The 22,952-nt window shown below is 37.2% G+C and overlaps 2 protein-coding genes across 3 annotated transcripts; one reads left to right on the top strand and one right to left on the bottom strand.

Annotated features, from left to right (window-relative positions):
* Positions 1-318: 318 nt before the first annotated feature.
* LOC108136349 lies at positions 319-3,665 on the bottom strand. The gene is made up of 4 exons (XM_041710843.1): positions 3,424-3,665; positions 2,720-3,311; positions 1,756-2,051; positions 319-1,192 (listed from the first exon to the last, which is right to left on the bottom strand). The coding sequence occupies exons 2-4, from the start codon at positions 3,235-3,237 to the stop codon at positions 1,053-1,055; spliced, it is 954 nt and encodes a 317-aa protein (XP_041566777.1). The 5' UTR covers positions 3,238-3,311; positions 3,424-3,665; the 3' UTR covers positions 319-1,052.
* A 154-nt stretch (positions 3,666-3,819) lies between these two features.
* LOC108136282 (plastin-1) lies at positions 3,820-21,724 on the top strand. Of its 2 annotated transcripts, none has more exons than XM_017257368.2 (5): positions 3,820-4,378; positions 17,744-18,854; positions 19,432-19,710; positions 19,928-20,181; positions 20,528-21,724. In XM_017257368.2, exons 1-5 carry the CDS (start codon positions 4,304-4,306, stop codon positions 20,729-20,731), a joined length of 1,923 nt encoding a protein of 640 aa, XP_017112857.1. In that variant the 5' UTR covers positions 3,820-4,303; the 3' UTR covers positions 20,732-21,724. The 2 variants fall into 2 exon arrangements, with proteins under 2 accessions (XP_017112857.1, XP_017112856.1); XM_017257367.2 differs by lacking the exon at positions 3,820-4,378 and adding an exon at positions 14,671-15,092.
* Positions 21,725-22,952: the final 1,228 nt, after the last annotated feature.

The following is a 22,952-nucleotide window of genomic DNA, read 5'->3' as shown; positions in this document are numbered from 1 at the left end:
GAATGATATATAAAATGGTCCAACAAAAAGTCTTTAAGAATCTCCTTTTTTGTAAGAATTAGAAAATGTCAACAATATATAATAGTTATTGCCTTTAATTTACAAATTTTAAATCATGAGTGTTAGCTCAGGACGCATTTACTTAAATATTTTTTACAATGTTTACATAGTATCTTAATAGTGTTTGCTATTTTTTAAAGTTTCGATGGATTATTAATCCAACAAATTTAATATAAATTTTGCTAAACATAATTTTTTCCATTTTTATCCTGCTAAGATTATGTCTTTCCACCGCCCACAAAATAAAACGCAACCAACTTTCTCATTCGTTCCGCTTCTTTCTTGTTTTGCTCAATAAAACACTTAATTCTAATTTTGTTACAATTTTCTGCTTAATCATCCTTCACGGTTACTCAGAATTAAAATTATAGAAAAAAATATATAATTATGCATTAAACAATCGCACGCACACACAACTTTACCGCCTAAAAACTAACAGAAGAACATAATGTGGCCACACGATTCTGATTCTCACTTTTAATTTTACTTTCGCTCTTACTTTTACTTAAACTTCTTTCTCTATCGCGCGTGCCCTTCGCTCCTTTCCCGATATATCCGATATATATAAAGCTGATCCGTCTGACACCAAATAAGGGGTTTGGGGGAAAATGGGAGAAGCGGCGAAGGGGCTCACAATCGAACTCAAACTCTAGTTACGGGGGTGTGTAAGTATGTAAGTGTGTAAGTATATATCAATTATATATATTGTATTGTACACGTGAATGGCGTTGGCTACTACATACTCCGGAATATGAACGGCGTCAAGTGTATAAAAGTTTTTTGATCCTGTCTGTGTACAAATCCACTACTGAGAACAACATTAAGCCTATTGAAAAAAGAGGGTAAGGGGGAAAGTCTAGGCATATCGTAAATGTTACATTCGCGCCGGTTTATGAAATGCTATCGATGAGTTTTGGGACCAAAGACTCCGCTCGTAAACGGAGGAGGATGCCGAATGCTGGGTGCTGCATGCTGAATGCTGGACGCCGCGTTCATTGGGTGTGCGCGGTTATCACGATGTTGATCTGCGGATAGACATCCGGTTTGGCCTCCGACGTGATCAGCTGCACCATCCGTTGCTGCAGTTCGTCCTGGCTGGCCTGCGTGCCCGGCGGTATCATCCAAATGGCATCTGTTTGGGCAAAGACGGAGAAGTTGGTGCATTAGAAAACGATTCTTAAACCTTAAAAAACAAATAATTCTCAAAAAATATACATAAAGACCAATTTTAACCCAGGAACTTAAGATAAAGTAATAAATATAATATTTCAAAACCCACTACTAAGTTATTTTGATTATGTCTCATGAAAAATAGGATAGTCAAATAAATAAATTGGTTTGAAAAACTACAAGATACTTTGAGGAAATTGAAATATTGTATGTAAAATGGGTTAAGTGTGTATCGCCCCAACAACAATTTCCATACATCAATCAGTTATATATTAAATTTAATTTAACATTTAGGTAAATAGTTGATTAAGTTAAAGTGCTTTTATAGAAAAGAATTTCTTAATAGTCCATGCATATATATGCATATATTGATTCCCATATTTAATCGTTTCCTTTTCTCTAATTTGTATCACTTTTTTTAAGTTTTAAAGTGAGATTACTTGTCTATAAATTGAATTGCTAGTTCTGGATTTTTAGCGCATTGAGCGAATCTAGGTCTAAGATCGAGGGCTGTCTCTTGCTCACCGCCAAAGTACCAGCCATTCGGAGTGCACAACCGCCACATAATCGGCGGCTGCGTGGGCATCAGATCGGCCAGGATATCACAAGTTTCGCCAGGACGCAGGGCGGGCACGTTGATGCGCTGCGTCTGGATGGGCGAGGTCAGATAGCAGTTGTTCGGCCAGCGCTCGTTGCCGTCGTTCTGCAGCTGGAACGCCTGCTGCTGGGCATTTAGGTGCTTTCCCTGGACGATCTTCATCGAGGGCAGTGACTGCAGGCTGCAGAAGTCCAGGTAGCAGCCCACCGCCGTCTGCAGGCTCCTGAAAGTAGATAGTAGAAAGTAGATAATTCGAATTAATAAATTTCGAAGGAAACTAGAAACCTCAGTTATTGGTAGCAACCAATCCAAAACTTTCCAAGTAACTTATAATATACATATTTCTTTTGGAATGTACTACATCTTGTATTTGCCAATAATAAGCTTAAGAATAGTATAAATTAGGTTAAAGAGACTATTATGAAACACGATAAAGATTGACTGTTCAACAAGGTATTAGACTATAAATTATACACTTAAAATGGGCTTATCTTCAATGTGCACAAGTGACTAAGAAATGTTATAGTAAGAACACAATATTTACGGAATTCTTTATATATTGAACTCGGCAGAAAATGTCCTTATCTTTCACAATTCAAACTCTCGGAATTGCTATGACTAACTCACAAACTGATGTTTGCAGTTTATAAAAGCGTATTTACAACAACGGGCAATAAAACTGAGAAATACATTGATAACGGGAATCGGACAGAGAATAACTAACCAAATTAAGGAATTTCGAAGAGACTATGAGTCTAAATATGTAGCTAGCTAACTGTTTGATCTTGGTATAACCGTGTTTATATTACCTATCACCCTAAGAAGTTAAGCAGTTTCGGAGAGTAGTTAACTTGCAAGAATAAGTTCACAACGTTCTAATCTTTTCCTTACCAGTTGCTCATCTCCAGGTAAAACCTGGCCGACTCCCGGTTCATCTGGTTGTTCATGAGGCTCTGGAACTGGCTGATGAGGTCCTCGTGATCCGTGGTTCCCATGCAGCTGAACTGTTGCAGCAGCAGGGAATCGATGTCGAAGTCATTTGTCGGCAGACCCTTGATGGCGGATGCGGATGCGTTTGCGGATGCGGATGGACTGGGACTTATATTTGAATTGGAATTCGGATTCGAGTTCGAGTTCGGAATCAAATTCGAATTCGTACTGATATTCGGAGTGGAATGGGTCATCATTCCAGGGGGCGGGGGCAGAGGTATGGCCATCATGGGATTTGTGGTTGTTGTTGTATTGGTTGTGAGTCCGAATAACGGTTCACATTGCATCTGTTGTTGCTGATGCTGCTGCTGTTGTTGTTGCTGGTTGTCCGAACTAGGAGTCGAATTCGGATTCAGACTCAAATTCATATTCAAATTCTGCATCTCAGCGGCGTTTTCGTAGTTCTCCTCCACATCCATCTCGCTCGCTCGCTCTCTTACTCTATCTGTCTCTGGCTCGCTGTCTCCTTTGTTTACTTTCTCTCCTTTTCTTTCTGTAATTAATATATCAAATCAAAATCGCAATCAAATGAAAATGCGTTTTACGCTTTTGTTGTTGTTTGAGCACTTGTACACACACACCCACATGTAGTTGGGAATACTCACACACACACACAGCAGCTGGTTTTTAAGGGCGACAAAAACAACAGCGGCGGTCACCTCGGCAAAAGAGGGGCGGGTGGGGCGCGTTCCGGCTTCCGGCGTCTGCTGGCGTGGCCTCTGACCTCAAATCGGGCCGAAAGAAAGCGGCTGAAATCGCTGGTCAGCGAAGAAATGCGGGAATTAAATAAAAAGGCAACAAATTCTGGACCGTACAGTGTGACCAGACGATTTTTTTTTATGGCGAGATAAAGAGTGACCAAGGCGGTGCTCTGTCAAAATACCGCGCGGTAAGCGATAGTTACTATCGTAAGCGATGGATAGACATCGATAATCCCTTCCAAAAAATCGATAAGACCGATATTTTGCAAACATCTTTGATTTCCCCACCTGGCCACACTGTGCGCATTGTTGTTTTGCTCCCCCACTTTGTCGCGTCGCCTTAACAAAATTGTTAAATACTGTTAACAAAAACGCTTCGCACGCACAGCACCGGTCGATTTCGAGTTTGGACGCCACATCGAACGTGAAAACGAATTGCACTCGTTTAAAATTGTAAACAAACAAGACGGTTAATAGCAGACTTGAATTTTTTTTTTTGGTAAGAAAGCCAGTTACAAACCACCGACGAAAACAGAAGTGTGTGGGTGCCAACCTTAGAAATAATATATAAATTCGAGAATTAATAAAAAATCGCACAAACATAGATATAGAAATAAAGGAGCGCGCGGCAAAAAAAGAGAAGGAGCGTATTAAAAACGCCGACTGCGAAAACGGCCACAAAGTGAAATTGATAATAAACGCATAATTTATTTAAAATAATAACCAATCAGCGGCGGCAGTTATAAATAATTAAGAAAGTTAAGAAGAAAAGCACACAGCGAAAATGGCAACACTAAACAAATTCACAAAAACGTTGTCCATTGATGAAAAGGCCGAGATCAAGGAGAAATTCACAGAGGTGAGTGACAAAAAGAGGGAGAAAAAGAAAATAATAGTTGGACAGGCAATATTCAATCAATGGGAATAAGGTGGCAAATTATTAAAATTCAAATTGAATGACTCACACACACGAACACATACATATGAGCAGCAGGAGAAAAACCGTTAAGCGGTGCATGTGGGCGTCGGCGTTGACAATGGGGAGCAGCGACGCCGACTGCGACTGAGAGCCGGCAGAGATGCCGACTGCAACGCTGGCCTTCAACAGTGCAAAGCAACCCCCCATGAAGTGCACGAAGAAGAAGAGGAAAAAGGAGCAGCAGAAGGAGGAAACCAGGGGCGGATCTCAAGATACATTTTGGAGGGGTCTAGCTCACTGAATTAATTTATCTGAAAGCAAATCAGATGCCAATCAATATAAAAATATCTTGATTATAGTATCAAAATAGCAATTATTAATCCGATTTTTTAAAGATTATTCACTTATAAAATAGGTACAAACAATGTTAATATCAGTGTCATACATCAAGCTGTTTTTTATCTGAGTAGGCATTATTTGATTGATTTTGTGTAGATAATATGAAAGGCGTGAACAACCTAGTCCTTTTCCCTCTGGTCCCCTTTGGAGCCCCTACTATCCGCCACTGGGAAAAGAGAGAAGCAGAGACGAGGCATAGCTAGCTAACGGTTAATGCGTTGCGCCCGCTGCTGCTTCATGTGCGGGGGAGAGGGGGCGCGTGCGTAGTTGTGGGAGGGAGGGGGCCAGCAGATGAGTAAACAAGTTTCCCTTTCCCGCATCTCTTATCTCTCGCTCTCTTTGGGAGATGCACAGTGAATAGTCGTTATCAAGCAACACTAAGAAAAAATAGTAAAAGAAACAAAATAGTAAAGAAAGAAGCTCGAAAAGTGTATCACACATAAAAAGTTAAGAACTATGTTCTTGTTTATAATTTTATGAAGAAAAACTATTTGCTGCTTAACTTAAGCATTGGTTCAAACAAATGTTCGAGCTTAAATCATCGATAAAATTAATCTAGGTTATTAATAAATTAAAAATTGTATGTAATACGTATGTGGTATATAACAGACTTTAAAACAATTCCAGAGCTTTGTTTTTGCTAAATTATTTCTTTATACAATATATCAAAGAAACAAAAAAAAATAATCATCACCGAATCCACTGTAGACAGTGTACTTTGGCTTATAACCCCCTTGATAAAGTACGCAAATATACCTTATCGGACTGGGAGAATTTCCCTTAAATATTTACAAAAAAAAACCTTTTTGGGTGGTGCCCTCTGGAACTGCAAAACCAAGAACAAAATCATTAAAAGCAGCAGCGCATGCGTCGAAAAACGCAAGTTCAATGCCGCTGTCGACGTCGCAGCCCATCTTCCCTTGGTGACTAATTTTAAACAAACTAAAGCTCGCAAACAAAAATCCGGCAAATAAAAACAAAACAAACTGTCTTTCACTTGACGATTATTTCAAGCGAATTTCGCGAGAATAATATTTAGGCAAGGCCAGCGTTATAACGTTAACGTACAACGTGCATTTATTTCCATACCATGACACCGCGTAAAAGTCGCTCTGCTGCCACCCCTTTTTTCGAGGGGGCTGAGGAAAGAAGGGGGGAATACCACGGAAAACCAGTTTCTGCTTAATCTAAAAATAAAAATAAAAATCACAGGCCCCGTCACCGGGAGAGCGTGAAAAACTACGTCTCAGCTCGGCCGCAGCTTCAATTCAGATCTGTGCTCTCAAACCCAAGACAAGTCGCACAGTGGGCTTCAAGAGGTTAAGAGCGGGAACGGGGATACAGTCTACATCCAAAGAGTTTGAGTTTATTATGTTTCTTATTGGTTGCTGGTTGCTAGATAAATATTTCTTCTGGTTAATATTATCTTACACAATAGAAATTCCCTTACGAGTTTTTAGAATATCTGAATAACAGCAACCAACTGGGGATTTTTTTGGATATTAAAAAGTGTTTTGTAAATTTTTAACATTAAATTCAGTGTGATATATTTTCTAAATAATATTTGAGAAATGTATCTATGTCCGAATAAAAATAAATATCTTTCAAGATTTTATTTAATAAAGAATGTGTTGTAAAAAGCATTCGGTCGGTTTTATATCTTTGGAAATTTGCTAAATATATAGCAAACCTACAATTGCTTTCGGAATTCCTCCTAAAAACCCCTTTTAGCCCCACTATGCACTCGTCACCTTGGTTCAAGGGGCACCCAGAGTCGAGCAATTTACGTTCAATTTTATGCACACATTTAATAGTTTACAATTGTTTCTTGCTGATTTCTTCGCCTACTTTTCAAATCCCGCTCTGCATTTAGTTTTTCGCTGAGCTCGTAATTCCCGGCAATTCCAAAACCAAAAAGAGAGAAATAATAAACGCCCACGCTGCAATTGCTTCGAGTGCAGGCCATAAAAATCCGTATATGCTGGAAGACATAAAAAAAGACTTCGCTTGATTGCAATTGCCAACAGAGAGGAATTTATGCAGGCATAAAAATGGTTTTAAAAATTCCTGAAAGAAACATTGAAGAACTGTGGATTCTAAAATATAATGTGAATAAAACTTCCTTCGATTTTGATAAAGTCTGTGAAGTAGTCTTATTATTATCCCAATGCTTAATGCTTAATTCGCAACAGTATTCTCTTTTACTATTTGAAAGAAGCTTAAGATACATTGAATCTTACAATGATTTGTTTAAACAGTCCGTTTAAGGCTTTTCATTTTTCGAGTGTATTATTTAAGGCAGCTCCTGTCGCACGCGTGTTTGGCGTTAATCGGCCGAACAATACGGGTCCATTGTGTTTGGAAGTCCAACAAATCTGCGTGGCCAACGAAACGATTTGCAAGAAACGGATTCCAAACGAGATCGGGATAAATACTGGAAAACGGCATATAATGGGTGGGAGTTGTGTTGGCGGGGAACAAACACTGCACTGATTGACACTTGAAAGCTTAAATCTGTTTTCGTTATTCCACTATTGTTGTTGGATGCTGAGATGACTAATGCCACTACTTGAGATGAAAAAGAAAGAAGAGCCGAAACCAAAAACAATTTCGTACTCTTTTTTTATTTCTTCAATAAAGGTTGTATACTCCGATATTGAAATTAAAGTCCCATGGGGACTTTTCATGACAGTATTATCAGGATACAAGTTTCAATATATGTTATATAAAACAGTACTTTTCCTGATTCGGAAAGCCTTGTTGTGTAATAAGCCATTGGGTACTTTTTGTGGTATTATAGAGATAATTTCTTTCTTTCTTTCTAATTTTCGATAAACAGTATTAACTCTAGAAAAACGCCAAGAGATACTTAAAACACTTGGACTTTTTAAAATGTAATTGCCACATAAAAAGATATATACAAATATTATTAAAATATGCTGCCCATCCCATTCTGGGTATTAAGGATACGGGGTTGCTTTCAGGATTATTGCTTATCGCATGTGAGTGGCACATTGTTGCCATTTGCTCATGTCCAAAAGCGAGACAGAGTTGCCACACCCACATACAAAGCGTTGCTTTTGTTTATCTTTCCTCTTTCGTCTCTGGTTTCTGTGTTTCTTTCTCATTCTTCTGGTGTTTTTGTTTCTGTTTCGGTTTCTGTTTCTGCGTGGGAGTGTCAGTGTTAATTGCCGCAAAGCCGCGCATTTTGAGTGCCACGATGTGAAGGAGATATGCAATGTGTTTTTATGGTTTATCGGGCTTGCATACTTGATAAACAATGACGGTAACAATTTTAGGAATGCCAGTATTTTCCAAAGTTTTGATTAATACATCAATCAGTATGAGGTGTGATCTGAAATTACTAGTCTTAAATTTATGTTATAAAACTATTTTTATATTGCACTTAAATGCAAGCATAAACTTTTTTTTTTTAATTTGGTACCAATTTTAAAGCATTCCACTTGAAAATGCAGTTAAATTCAGAAAAGTATTTTGTGCCCTAGTTAGTATGCTGATATCTTGTAATCCGGCATAGATGCTTTTCATTTTCGACAAAATGTATGGCTTTATTGATGCTATTATCTTAACTGCAGCTGTGTGCTGCCTTTGTTGCATTGCATGTTGCTGTTTTCAAAAGTTGATGGGCAGGCACATAATTCATTTGGCTGCGTTTATTAGGTCTTTCGGCTGCTGCTGCTGTTTTTTCTCTCGATTTTTTTCCTGCTTTTACTGTGCTCCCATTCACACAAAAAACAACACATATTGTTGTCTTTTCCGAATATAATTCTTTGGGATGTTGCTGCAGCTTGGCTTTTATCAACATTGTGGAGGTCTTCAAGTGCATTTTAAGTGCATGGGCTACTTGGGCACTTAAAACCGCTTTCTTTATTTATTTCGTTTTTAATTTCTTTGTCATTTTAATGCACATGCCAGAGATTTTTGAATACCCAATACAATAAACACACACAGTGTCCATCAAAAGTCGTGCCGCACAGTGGGTCGTGATCCAGCGGCGATGATATCACTCGATCCGAAGACTATGTGTTTATAAGTCAAAGAAACACGTAAGTGTTACGTGATTGGCGAATAAACAAAACGAACTGTGGAAATTATTTGAGAGCCATTTAAAATGTCGTTAAAAGAATGGGTATTAAATCAACACAGAATGTTTGACAAGCTTGTTTAATATATGCGTTTTAAAAAATTCAAGTGACTGGGACGCATTTAATCTTTATTAAATAAGTTATTTTTGTAATTAAATTACTGGGAAAACCCCATAGTTACACTGTGCATTGCTATCAAGAGTGAAAGTGTTCGTAATGCGTTGATTGCAGTTTATGTACGATAAGTTGCGGCTGCATTAATACAACTTCTCCCTCACTTTACCACTTTTTCTCTTGCTTATTTGGTTGTCCTTTTGTTTAAGTCAACTCTGACGCATTTTATTTCCTTTCGTTTTCATACTCTGGCTACGGGTAATTTTGTTTCCAAAGATAATATAGTGTTGTGTTTAACTTGAATTTTTCCTGCTATCTATGCTCGATTTATGTTAGTTTCAGTTGTCGTAGGAATTGAGTAAGATAACTTTCATTTCGAAAAGACAAACTTATCTAACTCTGCATCATATCTAATTTGTCTGAGATAAGAGATCAAAAATTCCGAGTAGATGACCAATTTTACTGTTATTTTTTCATAAGGGTATTTAAATCCCGGGTACCATTTTTGGCAGCCTTCCTTGGTTGTTTTCGGAATGTTTTTCTGCGTGTCGGGTTTGTTGAACTCTAGCCAGTTACCTTTTGGGGGCAGCGGTGGGTTGTTTGTCATTTCTTTTTATCAGTTTTTGCCATTTTCGGTTTTCACTTGGCACCACAGTGAAAGAAAGGGGGGATTTGGATATGGATATGGATATGGGTATGTTAAACAGAGACACGGATGATTTAGTGGCTCATTTCCAATATTTACCGGAGTGTAACGTCGACCCCCCGCCCCCTCCATTCCCTTTTTCACATTTTCACCCTTCGCTTTTTCCTCATATTTTCCACAGTGTTTTTTTTTTGTCGTTGATTAACTGTAAATTTGTCATAATGAAGTGCAACGTTGACTTTCACAGATCGCTTGTAGTCGCGTGCTCTATACACTTGACGAAACATTGTTTTACCGCTGTCATTGTTGTTGTGGGAAATCATTGAGGCGCGGCCAATACAATTAACACCCACAACCGAGCGGGGAAATAGTTCATTAGCCGAACTAAACGCTCCTTTAGCAACACAATTGAAAAGCCACAAAGTGATGAGCTTCAATTAACAGCACACTGATAAAAAAAGGACATTATTAAATGTTTATTTTAGTAAAAAAAAAAGTAAAAAGATACTTAAGGTACTAAATATATTTTAAATATATACAAAACCCACATACTTTGACGCTATGAAATTTAATTAAATTTGATTGTATTATTTATTAATTAAATTGTGTTATTCTTAAATGAAAAAACTTTTATATGATATTAACAACGCAATGTCGTGACGTCTGTTTCAATTTGTTGAGGGTGATATTAGTGTAATTAGCAAGTGGTCTTTATGACTCAGCCTTGGTAATTTATCCTGGCTCTGACTAATACAGATATTATATGTCACTCGCGAAAGTGTAATCAGTCGCAGTCCCAGTCGAAAAGGCGAGGCTTGACTTTGGGGGAAAAAGGAAACAAAACACCGAATACATTTTAGTGGAAACAAAACGAATCGCCCTGTCTTGTCCGACATTTCTACTTATAATTGAGGGCAATAAAATAGTTACCAAGCTACCTTGACAAGGCAATACATTAATTACTTACTTTTTCAACCAGAAACAATAAAATACTATCCTAAAACTTTTTGTCAATTAAAAAAAGACTTGGGAAACATTAGGTGAGTTTTAAGGGTATGAGTTATGTTATATGATTCCAAGTTATATGACTTAATCTATATATGATTCCAAATTGAAATATCACATTTATTATTTCCTATTTACGGTCCTAAATTGATTGAAGCAATTGATATTTTTTACGATTTCTGATCACTGTAAAACTCTATAAATCACTTCGTTAATAAATTGTTTGTATTGGTTGTGCTGTAAAATAATTTTTCAACCGTTTACAGCTTTTAAAAACACTATTTAGAAATCTAGCCTAGTTGTTAAAAACCCTCTTATAAAGCCCCAAACCAGAATTACTATTATTTCACCAGCAATTGTCTTTGGATCCACGCCCACGACTTGGCGAATCCCGCTGTCTAGTTGGCGGATATGTGTCACTGCTGATTATACAATTTACTTAACTTTTTTTTGCGTGCGCTGGCTGGACGCACTTCAAATTTCTACATAAATATTTATTACACTCAAAGTTGCGAGTAATCGCAGACAAGCGAAAACTCAAAATTTGCTTTACGTGTTACAAATTTCAATTGACTGCGACAACGTCAAAAAACAAAAACGACAACGAAGCCCAAGTTAAATGCGAACAACGACCGACAAACAACCAGAAAAATAACAACAAATACAAATATAAAATAAAACCACAACAACGGCAAGAGAAACGAAAAGTAACGCACTGACACCGATTGACATGCCAGGCGACAAAAGATAGTTTTAAGTATTTTTATTTAAGTAATAAATTGATGGTTTAAGTAACTAACCCCCCTGGTTTTTAATCGAATTGATGATCAGTCATTAAGTAATTTTGATTAATGTACGTATTTCAGGGGTTCTTGAAGCTTTTAAACAAATAATTGGAAAAAAAATATTTTTAAATTTAAGTTAGAAAATATATTTTAAATGTACCTTAAAACTGTTTAGAAAAACCTCCATTTGGAAAGTCCAAAAATAATAGTAAATTGTTATAGAAATAAGTTTATAGTTTTATAGTAAAAACAATTCTTTAAAAAATACAAATATAAAATAATATATTTATAAAAAACAAAATGATGAGAATTTATTTCAATTTTGTAAGGTGCACCTTTTAAAGTATCTATCGTATTGGTGGTCTTTTTTTTACGGCCGTGCAACGGTAAACAACTATCTGGCATATCATCATTATTATCGCCATCATCGGCATAGGCATGGGCGCATTATTAATTTTTGTTCAATTGATTTCCTTTGCCTGTATTTGAACAGCTATTTCTTATTTCGACCTCCAAAGCAGAGGGGTCAAAGGGGGGGCACTTCGGGTACTATATGCATAAAGCGGTACGAGTACCTATCAAACAATGCTGATTAACATGTTTCGAATGCTGTTGACTCACGTTCAATCAGCGGGCGTTGTATTGTTGCTTTTTTTTGTATGGTTTATTGTTGCTGTTGATGTAATGCTGCCTTTGTTGTCGAGGTCGCGACACACTGAAAAAGTGGGTGGAATGGGTTACACGGGGTGGTGGGGGGTTGCCACCGGGCTTTATAAACTACATATAGTTGCATTATCGCACGGCATTACTTGATATGCAAAAGCTAGGGGAATCCACTTGTTGTGCCAGGCATACGAAATGGAAATGACAGTTTTTGGACTCGAAAACCGGTTCAACGAAAGCGAAAAAAAGTGGCACAAATAGTGTTTTCTCGGCCAGGTGACATTTGCAATTACGTCACTCAAACATTATCCCCCTAAAAGCCGGGGCAAACAAAACTTTAAAAACTTTAAAAGTCGCTTAGCATTTTTTCTCGAATTTCTCGCGGCTGCTAATGAACTTCATTTGCTGTAAATTGCCTTCAAATGACAGTGACTAAGACCCGAATAGCGGCGCAAACATTGACGCTGAAAAGAATAGCAAAATAGAAAAAATAAACAAAAAAAAAACATACAAGGAAAAACGTTCATTAACAAAAATTTCGCGCGTTGTTTGTCATAATTATGATTGCCGCCTAAGTTCTCTTCTGGGTTCAAAAAAAAAAAGAGAACCTACACTAGACAAAACAAGCTTTATAATAAATAAATACACCATAGCTAATATAAATGTTTTGTGTAACTCTTTAGTTTTTTATTATTAAAACTTGAAAAAACAAGGCTGTTTTTTATCTAGATTTCTTGAATATATATTTTAGAAATTAGTTTACAAGTAAATAAGCTTCAAAGCTATTTGGTTTATTCTTTTAAGTGTACGAAAACCAGGCAGGTGAAGGGTTAGCAAACATCGGTGACACCAAAAGTGAACCCGTAGAAAGTTGCTTGGGGTCAGGCGTGTGCGGTTCTGGTCTTTGGTTTTTCACTGGTAGTAAAAATATACTTAAAACGACTTTTAACAAATTTAAGTATTTAAAAAAAACATTGTGGTTCTATAACAATAAATTGTAGCAGTGGTGAAGGTGCTAATCATGTGCAATCAATTATTGATATTGAATAAGATAAACACATCTCATGAACTGAGATAAATATTTATTAAACCAAAACAGTTTACACGTCAATTTAGGTTAATTATTGAGGGGAGTGGCACTGAAATAAGGTTAATGACTGATATATAAACACCCTCTTTTAAACAAAAAAAAGAATTTTAGAATTAAGACCATAAGTCTAAAACTTTGACAAAGAACAATTAGTGTTATTATCTGTTTTTAACAGATATATTATAATGAAGATATGATGATATTTCTGTACTAAGATCTCAAAACTTCAATCTTTTGATATTGCTAAACGTTAATTTAATAACCCCCTAATACAGTTATGTTGTAGAGGAAGTCCTAAACTTTTATTGTCGCCTTTCCTTGTCTTATCGAGTCCCGAACTTTCATTATCTGGTCGGAATTAGATTTATGTTCTACAAGTTATAACCTAACCGAAATGACACTTGCCACATAATTCACTAGCTGATACAATGGCTATTAAAAAACCAATTACGTTTAAACACCGTGTCCCGCTCTCATTTCCCATTTTCTCTCTATAAGTTTACTTGGCGAGTGGTATTGCATTCCACCAAAAACTTTTTGATGCGTAAGCAATTTGCTGAAAGCGATTTGGGCTCTCGAGAATGTTTTTAAAAAGGGTTGCCACGTCACGGAAGAAAACGAAAATTAAAAGATGACTCAATTTACTCAACTATAAGCGATTACACTAATTTATTTCAGCTAAGCATGCATACTATTTGTATATTTTCCTATAGGATGAATCACCATTGTATATCATCCATATAAGTTCAGTGGACTTGAATGTTTCCGACTTAAGAAATAGTTAGCTATAATGCATTTATTTACAATTTATATTTCGAAGAATTTGTATAAATTGTTTTTAAAAATATTTTTTCACTTAGAAATATTTTTTTTAAGAATATCGTCTAGCCTCAGCGATCGGGGTTTCGATAATGATTAATGAGTTAATTTTATTTCAACTGAATCCTGATAAGGACATTCGGTCTGTATTTGTCGACCAGGTAACCCTGTTGTATTAGTGCACCTGAAAGAGAGCGAACGAGAGTGGCTCAATTGTTTTATCAGTGAAAGAAATTGAGAATGAATGGACTTTATCAATTGTTGAAGAGAGCGGGAAAATCAGCCAACTATATTTGTTCGTTCTCAACTGTTTTTGAAATGTGTAATATGAAAACCGGGTTTTGACAGATGTTTTGTAATCAATACTTTATTTTATGGTTGTCTTAAGGAGTGAGTAACTATTTATCAACAGTTTTTAGTTATGATTCAGGATGACGCGTTTTGTAATTAGGTGTTCTCTCTGTGCCGCCCTCTCTCTCTCTCTCTCTCTCTCTCTCTTCCCTCTCTTTTATACTGATAAGGTACCGTTCGATTGGAATGCTTTTTTGCCTCTTTTTTTGTGATAAAATAAAAGGCATAAATAGTCCGCTCCACTGAACCACTCAATTAGTTCTCAGTTTTAGCTCGTGGATAGCGATTCAGGCAAAAAAAAAAAAGATCGAAGAAGAAGAAGAAAGTAGGAAAGAAAGGAGTTCTTACAACAAACATAAAGTAAAAGCTCGCATCCTTGGCTCTCTTTCGCTCTCTCGCAAACCCTTTCTCTCACTTTCTCCCGATCAATTAAACTTCTTCTTCTCGCGCGCGCTCTCTATAGTGTTTGTGTGTGTTAAACTACATATCTGTGTGCAAATCAATTAATTTTTTGTTGTTTGTTTATTTTTGCAACGAAAACAAGAAGCAATTTCGTAAATATTAAAATTAATTCCGCGCGCAAACATACATTGGAATAATGGCCGATATTATCAACGTGAACCAGCACCAGACGACCGAGGAGTTCAAGCAGAATCTCGAGGAGCTGCTGCCCAATGTAGGTGGCGCCTCTGGGCCTGCTACAGTGGATAACCGCTAAAGCAATAATTGTTCGAAAAACATGATGAATTTTTTTAATACTTTAACTATTTATTTCAAAAATAAGTGGATGAATTATTTTTGAATAGACGTTTCTGTTAGGTATTCTAGAAAAAACAAAAACGCAAAAACCCCACAAAACAGAAAAAAATATTATTTTTTAAATTGTTACTAAAACCTTTCTTGGTTGTCGAGATTACAAACTGAAGCATTTGGCATGAAATTAAAATGGTTTTTCTTTCTGTAAGAAACATACATAACTGAAATGTATAGTGAATTTTTTATATAAAATATAATATATAAATATAATTTGGGCATCACAGTCTATAAAGTTAAACATTTTTTTTTACACAAATTTTTTTATAAGAGTTGGACTGTGTTTTTTTTTTATTACTCACAACTCACGTAATCACTCCCTCTCGATTTTGGTTTGTCTGTGTTTTTTTCCTGCCCTATCACTTTTTCTCGGGGCACTTTATGGCTTTTTAATCGATAACACCGACAGGTGACACGCATACCAATACCCAAAAGCGGGGCCTTTACAGTGAACACCTCCGATAAAGAGCACGCGCCGCGTTTGACCCACTGCATCACCCGTCCCGTTTTTTTCCCCCTGAAAATATGGCAAAAATCAAAATCACTTCCGTTCGATGTCAGTCATATGTATGTTGGCCAAAAGTATTTCCCTCCCATCAGCGTTTCGACCAAGGACATCACCCTCGGTGGCATTTCGGTTTCCCCCCCTCGAGAACCACCCATCATATCATTACCATATACGTAATCGAGTGCTGTTTTCGATTTTATGTTAGCTTTTTGGCGCACAAAAATTTATCTTATCGGCAAACGGCAAAAGCGGAGCAATCAACGCACCACTACCAAACCGCGTTACCAACCACTGAGCCATAAATTCCACAGTCCAGTATCAGCCCATCCACCTTCCATTACCCCGTCGATTTTCCTTATTTCGCACAGAGAGGAAATGGGTAAGAGCGTAGGTTTTATGACAACGCACGGCTAAATACTTGGTTTTCCCTTAATTTTGGATTTGGGTTCCAGGAAATTCGCAACTATCGCGGGGCTTTGGTTTAGGGAAACTAACTACTAAACATATTGCAAAATATTGGTCAATATGGACTAGCTTAGTCCTAGATATATAAAACAAAATGTAAAAAAAGGAGTTATCGTGCATGGAATGTTTAGAGTGCGATTTTTAATATTTAACAATGTTCAATAGCTTAATACATGAATGAAGTAAATCATTAAAAGGTTAAGGATAAAATTTTAGGTTTCTAGATAATTTAACGATAGTAATATTGGGTAAGGTTAGTTTTTAATACAATCAGTTCAGTAAGATGGTTCTTGAGCATAGTTATTTTACCAAGTTTCAGTTTTAATTATAAAAATATACAGATTTTACCTTATTGTAAAGTTCTACGTAAACAATGGTCATCTAAATTTTACATTTTCTTTTACTTCTTTTAATTAATTTTTTTATTATTTTTATGTTTTAAAATTACCCTAACTATAATCCTATAAAATTTATAATGTGGGAACTGAAGTCTTCAAAGCTTGCCAAAGCTCGTCCTTATCTAAGATATTTCAAGCATATTGACCAATAATCGCGGCCAGCCTTTAAATATGACTAATAAATTAAAAGCTTGTGAAACCCACATAATCCAGACTATATTTACTGATTGGCCCTACCTCTTTGATTATGTTGGTATTACAAAAAGTGAAAACATCTGGACTATAAATTGTATTCAAAACGGTGAACTCTTAGTCATCATCGAATGAGGAAATTAATTTGCCGGTCATCAGGTGATTTACAAAAATTTGTTTGGGCTTTCACTTCTTTGATTTTTTAAAGACTCTTCAATTACTGGGGTATTTTTGTTTTTCGGCGCCCACTCACACGTTTTTGAACTGAATAATTTGAAACGAACAATTTTCGATAATCAGCGATATGTCAGTCAGGTGAAAGATAGTACTCCTCGAACTGAACTGGGAACTGAAAAATGGAAATTAAATTCGATAAGGCGGCACACACAGACACACAGGGCGATAAGGTCGCGGGAGATGGAAAATATAATTTACAATATTGCATACCGAATTCCGCAGACAAAACAGGTGGGGGCACTGGAATGCGACTGTGTGTTTGGCATTCGGATTTGATTGATGACTCACAGATCGATCGGGGCAATCAGCGGACAAACTTACTCATGACCGAGGATTACTCATAGATCGCTCCTCTTTCTCGACTGGTGTGCCCTTTTAAGTCATTTCGGATTCCGAGAAGGCCAGAAGGCAAATTTATGAATGAGAGAAGCTATTTAAAGGTCATCCGTTGTTTATTTGCTTATATCAATCCACTAAAGAAACAACTGGAATGAAGTCTTTTACACTATTTCTTGATTTCACTAGCATCAATATATTAAAAAATCATACATTTCGTTATAAGATGCAAGTGACTTTTAACGAACACAATTCCATACATTTTCTCAGTTTAAAACCTTTCCCCACTTAATCAAGCGCTATCAAATTAATTATATTATAAATTATTAATGCCGACGTAAGACGCTTATTAATTGAAATCCTTCTGCCGTTTTCCAGTTGGACGCCAACAAGGATGGCTTCATCGACCTGCACGAGCTGAAGGATGCGCTCAACCAGGTGGGCTTCAAGCTGGCCGGCTACCAGGTGCGCGAGATGATCGATGAGTACAAGGGCAAACAGCGGACCGCCTTCCAGGGCAAGCTGAATCTGGAGGAGTTCGAGGCACTGTGCCTGGACCTGAAGAGCAAGGATGTGGCCAGCACATTCAAGACGGTCGTCTCCAAGAAGGAGAACCTGGAGACGCTCGGCGGCATGTCGAGCATCTCGTCGGAGGGCACCACCCATTCGGTGCGACTCGAGGAGCAGCTGGCCTTCTCCGACTGGATCAACTCGAATCTGGGCCACGACAAGGACCTGCAGCACCTGCTGCCCATCGACAGCGAGGGCAAGCGCCTGTATCTGAGCATCAAGGATGGCATCCTGCTGTGCAAGATCATCAATCACTCCTGCCCGGACACCATCGACGAGCGGGCGATCAACAAGAAGAACCTCACCGTCTACCGGGAGTTCGAGAATCTGACCCTGGCCCTGGTCTCCTCGCAGGCGATTGGCTGCAACATTGTGAACATCGATGCCCACGATCTGGCTAAGGGCAAGCCGCATCTGGTGCTGGGTCTCCTCTGGCAGATCATCCGCATCGGCCTGTTCAGCCACATCACGCTGGACAGCTGTCCCGGATTGGCTGGCCTGCTGTTCGACAACGAGCGTCTCGAGGACCTGATGAAGATGTCGCCGGAGGCCATCCTGCTGCGCTGGGTCAACCACCACTTGGAGCGGGCCGGCATCTCGAGGCGGTGCACCAACTTCCAGTCGGACATCGTCGACTCCGAGATCTATTCGCATCTGCTCAAGCAGATCGCCGGCAACGATGCGGATGTCAATCTGGATGCTCTGCGGGAATCGGACATGCAGTCGCGGGCGGAGATCATGCTGCAGCAGGCGGCCAAGCTCAACTGCCGCAGCTTCCTCACGCCGCAGGATGTCGTCAACGGCGTCTACAAACTCAATCTGGCCTTCGTGGCCAATCTATTCAACAACCATCCGGGATTGGATAAGCCCGAGCAGATCGAGGGACTCGAGTCAATCGAGGAGACGCGCGAGGAGAAGAGTAAGTAGCTGTTAACATATATAATCGGGAATATTTCCCTTAAATTTTCAAGCACTTGAATTGTGAGGTCTAAAAATCAGATTCTTAAAGCATTAATACTTTTACAAAATATTAAATATTCTAAATTATAATAACAATTGTTTAAAATATTTAATTTTTCTTTCATATATAAAAAAAAATAGATTGCAACGAACATTTCTTTGAAACAAAAATCACAATTGCATTGATCCAGAGTAAACAGGCAATAAAGTTTATTTTTAAATAAATACACATATCAACGACCATGGCTCCAATTTGTGGCAGAAAAACAGCACTTTTTGTAATTATAAAGATAATATTTTATCAATGAGCTCTGCACAGGAAGTATAAGCTATAAAAATCACAGAATTTTTGTATAATTAGATAAACTGTTAGAGAAGATATAAAATATATAAAAATCATGAAATAAATTAGAACTCTTAGTTCTTTTAAACTTAATCGCCAAATAATATTTTTAAAAATAGAGTCAAGAATCTTAAATATTTATTACTCATAAATTAATTCTGTTAATTCACTTTAAATTTGATTATTTTTCCAGCCTACCGCAACTGGATGAACTCGATGGGCGTGGCGCCGCATGTGAACTGGCTGTACTCCGATTTGGCCGATGGCCTCGTCATCTTCCAGCTGTTCGACGTCATCAAGCCGGGCATTGTGAACTGGAGCCGCGTGCACAAGCGCTTCAGCCCGCTGCGCAAGTTCATGGAGAAGCTGGAGAACTGCAACTACGCGGTGGATCTGGGCAAGCAGCTGAAATTCTCGCTGGTCGGAATCGCTGGCCAGGATCTTAACGATGGCAATGCCACGCTGACGTTGGGTAGGCATTTAACATTTAAGGGTTATATGCATAAAAGACTGAATTTTAAAATTAAATAAAAATCTTTGAATGAGACTTAATAAATGCTTGGATGCCAGTCATCTTGCTTAAGCATTTATACAACCTACTACTGAAATCACATTCCCAGTTTTTTTGCATTCCAAATTTGTTATTCTATTATGTGGTACTAATTGTTTGTTACTTTCTTTATAAATAGCTCTCATCTGGCAGCTTATGCGCGCCTATACCCTCTCCATTCTGTCCCGCTTGGCCAACACTGGCAATCCCATCATCGAGAAGGAGATCGTCCAGTGGGTGAACAACCGACTGACGGAGGCTGGCAAGCAGTCGCATCTGCGTAACTTCAACGACCCGGCCATTGCCGATGGCAAGATCGTGATCGATCTGATTGACGCCATCAAGGAGGGCAGCATCAACTACGAGTTGGTGCGCACTAGCGGTACACAGGAGGTGAGTTTTTGTAAATTATGGATTAATTGCTGAACAACACCATAACAAAAGTATTCGAAAATATTTAAAAAGACTTAATATGTTAAATAAAACAAAGAAAACATTAAAGTCACGTATATTTAGCATTTTGTTTTGAGGCATCTATTTAAAAACTAGACATGTTTTGTATTGGAACTAAAAAATAACTTTGTTTCCCTAACATGTTTAAAAACTTTTAATTGTGATTTCACATTCCAATTCAACTTAGATTGTAAAGTAAAGCAATATTTAAACTGCAAAATATCCTGCCATTTAGTTTGGAATATCAATAACTTTACTAACACTTTATTTTAATTATTTATTTCAGGATAACCTGGCCAATGCCAAGTACGCCATCTCCATGGCCCGCAAGATCGGGGCCCGCGTTTACGCCCTGCCCGAGGACATCACCGAGGTGAAGCCCAAGATGGTGATGACCGTCTTCGCCTGCATGATGGCCCTCGACTACGTGCCCAACATGGACAGTGTGGACCAGAACAACCACAACAGCTCCGCCAACAACAGCAATTAGGCGCCATAGCCACAACTCAATTATGCATAACAGAATGGGATGAAATTTTGAAAGGGATGAGAACAGTGGGCACTACGTAAATTTGTCGTATTCGCTAATTACTAATTACTTCCTCCCTCCTGCGCTACCAATACATTTTTTGTGTTTTTTTTTTTTAATTTCGATTACTTTTTGTAATTTTTTTTATTATATATATTTATATATATTATATGCTTGAGTATGCGTTTCCCCATATTGTAATTAAGCAAACAGATTTTAGAGTGTCGCGCATCTGTTTTCAAGCCCGGCGAGGTGTTTCTTTATTAGTTTTGTTTAACAATTGTTTAATTATACAACTGTAACCTTATTTTATAAATAGAGGTTTGCTCTTTCCGCTTTAAATCCTAAAAAAAACAAGAATTAAGAATCGAAAGAAACAAAAAACAAGCGACAAAGCTTACGCGCAAGATTAAGAGAGAATTGTAATAATATTATTGCGACGAAAACAATGAAAACAATTTACTTTGTAATATATATACATATATATTTATATACGATTACGATATGCGCCTATATACATAACATATATTTACATAAATCGATATATTTTTGCATAAATGCCTGAAGGGGAGATAACGAAAAAAGATCGGGATCGGGAATATCCAGAAACAAAAGAATAAGAGTTCGAAACAAAATCAGAGTAAATATTTTGTATTTAATAAATATTTTTTTTGCAAATAATTGTAAGCCGCTTTTGTTTATGTTTTTTTCCAACGCGTGTGTTTGTTCGACATATTCTTTTTACATATTTGTATAATTTTGCGTTTAAGTGAGTTAGAGCGAGGTGGCAATAGGCAGCGCCAGCATGGCGCAGAAAGAGAGGGAAACAAACATTTTTTAGTGCAATGAGGCGACATATAAATCCAAAAAGAAAACAAAACGAGAAAAAGATGAAATAATACTATATTCGTAATACAAATTAAACAATAAAGTAAACCTAAAAAATATTTTAAATTAAATGTGTTTCAGTTCAATTTTAATGGGAAAAGCCTAATTTAAGTTTAGCTTGTGAAAAGCAAAACATTGCTTGCAAACTTTGTTAAAATGTAACTTATTTTTAAGTTTAGATACTGAGTAAAAAATTCATTCATAGCGTAAATACTTTAAAGTCGGTACATTTTCTGTTAAGCTTTCGTTTTTGTATTATTTTTTATACCCCTAATTGCAGTCACTTTATTTTTATTTTAGTGAGCCAATAAATCTATATATATTATCGTAATATTCTAATCAAACTTACAATAACATTTTCTGTTGATACTTACGTTTTTTTTATTTCGTGCATTTGTTCTTTTAAAACGCAGTCGTGTAAGTTTTCCGAAACTTTGACCGGTCATATAAAGTTAAATCATAGGCATCAACATGAGATCAGAAAAAGGCCTTTTACCGATGATTCACCCTATATTTTATGTACTCTCATAACACCATCGTTTCTTAGAAATAATCGCATAGGAGATAAGGTTTCCCTAAAGTGGACTTTCTTGGCAATTCGGACCCTCCATTTAATCGAGAGGCTTATCAGATAAGACGCTCCTCACGTGGGAAAGCAAATCGATTGGAAAAGCAATGAAATCAAATCGCAGTACTGGTGTCCAGCGACAATATTACTGATAAGCCTAGAATCAGAGCAAACAATATAAACTCAGCAACGAATACCCGGTGATTGCAATTGAAATGAATGGAATTGTGTCATTGCAAGTTAGCCTATCACTTGATAAACTATTTTATGACAAACAAGAAAACGTTCTGGTATACATTTAATTCTTGTACATATAACAAATACAGAGATATTATTATAAAAACTTCGTTTATTCTTTAAAAACATGCGCTTTTAAAATGTGTGCCTCTGCTATAAAAATATTTTTTGTATGAACCATATATGTATGTACTTTCCATACTATTTTGCTTTAATTAAGCCAAAAAGTAGGCAAATTTAAATTGAATTGTAGTTTTTCAATTGAAGATTAAGCTTTTTCAGTAACAATTGCAGCCTAACAATATAATTTAAAAATTATATCCATTAATCGACCTATTGTTATGGACTTTAAAAACCCATCGTTATCTATTGATAAGAGAGGGCTGTGTCTTTCATAGGCTGTTTAAACATTGTGATAAATGAATATTCGATGTCCAATTGATCAATTGGCTTAGTGTCGTTATCAGGGCGTCAATGTGACTAGCTCAA

This window comes from Drosophila elegans, unplaced genomic scaffold (assembly GCF_018152505.1).
Source record: "Drosophila elegans isolate 14027-0461.03 unplaced genomic scaffold, ASM1815250v1 contig_149, whole genome shotgun sequence".
Lineage (NCBI taxonomy): Eukaryota > Metazoa > Arthropoda > Insecta > Diptera > Drosophilidae > Drosophila > Drosophila elegans.
The sequence above is the reverse complement of the archived record's forward strand: the minus strand, read 5'-3'. Positions and strand labels throughout refer to the sequence as shown.